Below are 6,183 nucleotides of genomic sequence, written 5' to 3' on the forward strand. Positions count from 1 at the left end.
TTGCAGGCATCTAGGTCTCAGGGTAATGGCACTCCCAGGCACTGCCTGTGCTGAGGATGCCCTAGGTTCCAGACTTCTCTCAGTACTGTCAGCCCCCTCGATGTATGACCTTGGGCGAGTCATTAACCACCTCTTAAAGCTTCAGATTCTTTCTCTGAAAATGGATGTTAAATACTGTCATGCGGAACTATTGTAGGCATTAAAACAATGTGGGAAAGTCCCTTGAGACCTGGTTCATGCAAATTCACAATTTTAAGGAACAGAGGAAGAGAGATTTGTCCAAAGTCTCACATCAAAAGAATCAATCCTTCTGGGAGAGGATTAGGACCCTTTACAAATTTGAGGAAAATGAGGCTGAAAAAATAAATTTATAATGGAAACATGGGTGATGAGATCAGATTCCTTTCTCTTGTCCCAGTTGAAAGATGTTGGTTCCTTTTCTCAAATAAAACCATTCCCCATGTGATGGTAAAAGTAGTCTAAGTTTTCACTGACTAACTGGGTGGCTTTGGGCAAGATCCTCAGCCTTCTTAGGCTGAAGCTCCCTTATCTCTGAAACAGTAATGATAAAGACTTGCCTCTTGAGGTGATTTTTAAATAAGTTAAGTAGGCTAAATAAGATTACCTATGAGAAGCCCCTAGTATGTAGTAGTCACTCAAGAAAGAAACTTACACTAAAAGAAACTTATACTAAATCCTCAATGGATGAGGTAGAGACCCTGGGCTCAGTAACAAGAGTGCAAAAGCCTTTAGCCTTAGAATAACTCAGTCTCCACATTCAGAAGCTACTGGCCCCTGTCAGCACCACAAGGGGGTCATACCTGGAACCTCCTCTCCTCCACCCCTGCCCTGCCCCCAGGGACACTTGCCTCCACTTGATTCTTAAGAACAAGTCAGCTGTTCCCGACAAGGCCTCCCCTTCACCCCATTCACAGCCACAGGGACATGTGTGAAACAATTTATTATACAAAACTAGGTGCATCAAAAATTCAGTGTCAGAATAGCTCTGTATTCCAAGGGCTATGGACTGGACCTCCTCCCCTAAAACCTCACCCCAACCCTTGCTAGGGATCAGGCTGGGCACACCGACCCCAGCTCTGAACCAGGAGTAGGAACCAGATACAGAAGCATAAGTGTGGGTCTAGGGCAGTGGGGCAGGCATTTGAACTTCCTCCAAATAGGGTGGCTCCTCCTTGGAAAGGCTGGACATAGGCCTAGGGTAGAAACACCCAAATCCCTCTACCCAAACACCAAAGCAAGAGGGTGGAACCCATCAAAATCTGAGGATGAGGAAGAAAAAAAAAGCCAACCATAAAATAGATTTTACAAAAGTATAGCAAGGATTGGCTGCCTTCTGGGGCAGCTGGGTGGGTATGTAAGCTTCTGACCTCCACATTCTATAAGGGGGCAAGTGGCTAAGAGTCAGCACCAAAGGTCTGACAGGGTCTCCCTGCCTCCCCTCTACCTACCGCATGAGCCTTGGACTGAGGACCTTCCGCTTCCTCCCTTGCTCCTCCCAGCCCAGGTGTAGAGTAGACTTTCCAAAACCCATAGGACAGACTGACAGGGAGAATCCCTGGGAATGTGGGAGCTGCCCAAGGCCCAGCCCAAAGGACTCTGAGGGCAGGAATCTGTTCTCTACCTGAGAGTGGCCACAGGAAGTGGCTCCAGGCAGGGCGGGGGATGGGGTCCGTAGACCTGGGGCCTCTGGCTGACCCCTGAGAGAGGCGGTGCTCGCAGCTGTGGCTAACACCGGCCTCACACAGCCTGCAGCTCCCCCTGCAGGCGACTCAGCTCCTCTAGCTCTTGCTTGTGGCGGTCGGTCTTGTGAGCCACTAAGGAGCGGTAGAAATGCAGGGCAAAGGCCATGAACACAAGCCCAACAGGTACCATGATTGCCGTGGAGGCCATGGCTGCTTGCCAGCCTGGTCCATGGGCCCCACCACCGCCACATGCTTGTCGAGGTGGGCAGGCCTCAGGTGGCTCAGCCTGTGACGGGGCTACAGAAGCAGAGGATGGCTTGGAAGCTGGACTAAGGGAGGCGGCCACTGGTGGCAGAGTCTGAGGCACCTGGGAGGCAGGTACCACAGAGCCTGGTGTGCCCAAGGGGGCCCCGATGGGCACAAACTTGACCCAGCCAACCAGGACAACTTCAGCGAGGAAGAGGAAGGTGCCCAAGGCAGTGGAGAAGCCCCAGGCCAGCTCCACGTAGCGGTGGAGTCGCTGGTGTGGAGACTGGTGGACAGAGTTGAGGTTGTGGATGTTGCTGACAGCTTCAATGTGAGGCAGCAGACAGGTGGAGACCATGAGTGCAAAGAGGTGCACAGCCACCAGCACGGTGGTGCAGGCACTGAAGGCCACCAGCAGGCCCGGCGGGTATTCGTGGTTGCTCTCCAGCTGTACCTCTACCATGGCCACCTGTGGGGACAAGAAGGGATGGGTTGAGTGCCCATAACCTCAAGAGTAGAGGGGTTTTCTGTCTCTTGGTGTACATCACTGATGTATCCCTAAGACCTAGAACAGTGCTTGGCAGAGAGAGGGCACCCAGTCTTTGTTGAGTGAATGAATGGGCAGCCTTGGCAAGGCTCTGTCCTGTTCCAGACCTCTGTTTCCCCACCTGGCTATCTAGAGGGCTGGATGGCATGTTTCTGACAGTCTTATCTTGTTATAACATAGGGGTTAAAAAGCACAGATTCTGGAGTGGGGCGGCCTGGGTTCATTTTCAGCTCCATAAGCTGTGCAACCTTGAGCAAGTGGTTTGGTTCTCTCTGTGCCTCAGTCTCCTCACCTGGAAAATAGGGATTGATAACAGCACCCACCTGTCTTATACGGTTGTTTTAAAAATTTAATGAGATAATATATATCAAGTGATAAGAATAGTGTGAGGTACACAGTATGCTCAGGTAAGTGTTTGCTGTTATTATTAGAGTTAACGCTGAAGTCCAAGGCCAGAGTTTGCAAATTGGCATGCCATAAACCCAGGCCAGCTTGCAAACATGTTTTGCTTGGCTCAGACAGTGTGTTTTTTTAAAGAATTACGTTGCCAACTTCTAAAACTCAAGAGATGTCATGTAAATATTCCTATTTCCAGATCCTCTTGGAAACTTGGAAGGTCTGGTTACACCAGGCCCACATTCCTGCATGGCACCGATCAGCTAGGGCTGAGTCATGGCTGCTCCCTTTGGATGGGTGACGAGTGTCTCTTGATAGCCACAGTCCCCACCCAGCCAACTTGGCATCCATATTGCCAAAGGCCTTTGCAAACATTTGAGTTGATGATTCTGTTCTAGGCTTGTATACATTTGGACTCTAGAGCTGGACTGCCTAAATTCAATCCTGCCACTTACTTGCTGTAGAACCCTGGGCAGGTGTCTTAACATCTCTGATCCTCAGTTTTCTCATCTGTAAAATGGTCACAGTAGTGGTACCTACTTCATAGGATAATAGAAGGATGATGCACATAAAAGCCTTAAGCATAGTGTCTGGTACTTAGTGATGGTTCAACACAATTTATATAATGTTATTCTAACCCAGGCCATCTGAATTCCAGAATCGGGATCTTTCCCCATGCCTGGTTCTTGCAAGATCCATTAGGTTGCTCTGGGGCTGGGGGAAGGAGGAAGGTGCAGAGCCAGGAGGGTGGTGGTAGGAAGGCAAGGCTGAATATTTTGGGAAATGGGGCCATGGCGGGTGTTAGCAGGTGTTTTCCACAGACAAGAGATCTGGGCCAGGCCTGGTCCTGGTTTCTCCCACAGCCTGACTCAGGCTTGACCTCCCCTGGCAGGACTGGGGCCAGTCTGGCCCCCAGAACCTACTCAACTGGCCTCTTGATCCTGCAGAGAAGGTCCTGGCCCTTAAGCTGTCACCCCAGCAACGTGCAAGTCCAGCAGCTGGCCGGACTGTCCCCTTGGGAACAGGCTGGACCATGGGGGATATGGGGGTGGGGCAACTCCCTCAGCTAGGTCCACGCGGCTGCTCCCTTCCCTCTGCGGTCTGTACAGGTGAAGGGGAGCCAGCTCCCTGTCCTGAGATGACCCCACATCAGGAAGGGTGAGCGGACCTGCAGATCCGGACCCCCACGTAGAAAACCATAGACCTAGGATGACCCTTAGGGGTAGAAACTTTCCCTCTCATCATTCTAATACAGAGGTTGTAGCACAGAAAGGAGCAGAGACTAACGCAAATCACCTAGTGCTATGACCCCTTTTTATCCTCATGTTGATATCCCCCTCATGTTCCTATGAGGACCCTCCTCCAGCCCATTTTCTCCTTCTTCCTGTCATGATGGTGGGAAACCCTGGATTAACAGTCTAGCGACCCTGGGTCCCAGTTCATCCTATATCCTTCAGCTGATGGGTGCTCTTGGCAGGCAAAGCCACTGCCCCATTCTGAGCCGTGGTTTCCGTTAACAGGTAGTCTGAGGCATTCTGATGTGTGTCTTGCTCTGACATGCTTGGATCTAGGGTTTGATGACAAGAATGAGCTCACCTTGAGACAGCTACTTGGCAAGCTACACAGGTGCACCCTCCATGATCTCACAATTTCCCACTGGCCTGCGAGGAGGCGGAGGCCTGTCCAGGGTTACATAGCTGGCCACAAGCAGGAAAGAGCCAGGACTTGTGTCTGCTAACTGCTCCTCACCCTGGGACCTCCCTCGGTCCCACTTCCTGTGAGGCCTCTGCCCGGGACCGTCAGCGGATATCACCTGCACTTGGGAGTTTATCATCTCCAGAATCCTGCATCAGCTTTCTAAGCAGCTTTTTTCGCTAGGGACTCCCTCACGGGCATCCTCTCTTCTCAGAGCTTTCCTGGGCTACACTAAGCACCCTCTGTGCCTGCTGGGGCCTGGCCGCCCTCCTTTTGGGTGTGACCACTCCATCCAGTTTGTTCTCTCAACCACCCCACCTCCCAGCCCCCACCCAGCTCTGATTTGCTGCTGAACCTCCGGTGGGGATCTAGTAACCACTAATGCTGGACCATGCTCCTTTTGGAGCACTTCGCTTTATCCTTGCATATGTATCCCCCTTGGTGATTGTCTACCCCCATGACGTGACGTGTCCCCTGTGACACCTTTAGGACTTGCTTATCCTCCCCACGGCCCAGTTTATGCTAGGGACCTGTTTATACACACACACCCATAAAAAGGGACTTGCGGAGTCCCTTGGTAACTTGTCTGCTACCCCTCTTGTACCTCTTAAAAACCGGTCCTTCCCTTTCCTCTACCCTGTCTCCCTTGGGTACCCGTTCACTTTGCCCCCAACCCGGTGCCCCCCCCTGCGCTTCACCCCCACCCTGTACGACCCTTCCCTTCCCTCACCATGGCGAAGCCCGAGAGCAGCGCAGACGTGCGGCTGGAAGCTTTCAGCTTGGCCCGACTGAGGTAGAGGCGGCGCCAGCTGAGCGCCCGCAGCGAGTGCTGACTGGCCCCCATCAGGTCCAAGTAGCCGCGGTGCACGAACTCCCGGTAGGTGGCCGAGCCCGCGGGGCTCTCGGCCTCCGGGTTCAGCGGGGCCTGTTCGCCCGGGTCCCCCTCGCCGCCCTTCATCCTGGGGCCGCAGCACCAGGCGGGCCAGTCCATCAAGGCGGGGCCGAGTCGCCTCGGGGACCCCAGCAGGGCCGGCCCAGGCCGGGGGAAGGCCCCATCCCCCGGCGGGACGAGCGGGGTTGCGGACGGTGAGCGCCCAGGAAGACGTGGCCCGGGCGGAGAAGGAAGAGCAGGCGTCTGCGTGGAGCCCTAGGGGCTGAAGCAGGACTGCCGAGGACGAAACAGGAACTGGGGCGGAGGCGGAGTCGGGGCAGCCACATGATGGGGTGGAGCCGGGGGACCGTCCGCAGAGATCCCGAGGGACCCCGAGACCCCAGTCCACTTAGAATATCCTCTAGGTGCCTGAGCCCCGCTGAGTTGAACGCCCAGCCCCAGCCAGTGACTGGGAGTTCCGGGCTCTGGACCACTGCAGGTACACCTGGACACCTCCAACGTCCAGACTCCAAAGCCCTACCTAAACAGTGAACTCCGGGAAAGTGAGCTCATCTAACTGTAGGGACCGCAGGAGACGCTGAATCCTCAATTTCCGGAAGCCCAGTAGGACCTAGGTCCCCCAGATCCATCCAAACAGCCCCCTCCTCCCAGGGCCTCAAAGAACACTCGGGTCATCCCCGCCCTAGTCCCACATCCCCACCGCC

At 53.9% G+C, this 6,183-nt stretch overlaps 1 protein-coding gene across 1 annotated transcript; it reads right to left on the bottom strand.

The window, feature by feature from the left end:
- Positions 1–943: 943 nt before the first annotated feature.
- On the bottom strand, positions 944–6,102 carry ORAI3 (ORAI calcium release-activated calcium modulator 3). The gene is made up of 2 exons (XM_022588274.2): positions 5,318–6,102; positions 944–2,418 (listed from the first exon to the last, which is right to left on the bottom strand). Exons 1-2 carry the CDS (start codon positions 5,576–5,578, stop codon positions 1,759–1,761), a joined length of 921 nt encoding a protein of 306 aa, XP_022443982.1. The 5' UTR covers positions 5,579–6,102; the 3' UTR covers positions 944–1,758.
- Positions 6,103–6,183: the final 81 nt, after the last annotated feature.

Source organism: Delphinapterus leucas, chromosome 15, assembly GCF_059928025.1.
Source record: "Delphinapterus leucas isolate spDelLeu-1000000601 "Yukka" chromosome 15, BTC_Dleu_Yukka2, whole genome shotgun sequence".
Taxonomy (NCBI): domain Eukaryota; kingdom Metazoa; phylum Chordata; class Mammalia; order Artiodactyla; family Monodontidae; genus Delphinapterus; species Delphinapterus leucas.

What these genes read in the sequence shown, in the direction of transcription:
- ORAI3 (XM_022588274.2), bottom strand. Translation starts at nt 5,578, where the DNA reads ATGGACTGGCCCGCCTGGTGCTGCGGCCCCAGGATGAAGGGCGGCGAG. An exon ending in TGCTCTCGGGCTTCGCCATG is followed by an intron (nt 2,419 to 5,317) that starts GTGAGGGAAGGG and finishes TTGTCCCCACAG; the next exon opens with GTGGCCATGGTAGAGGTACA.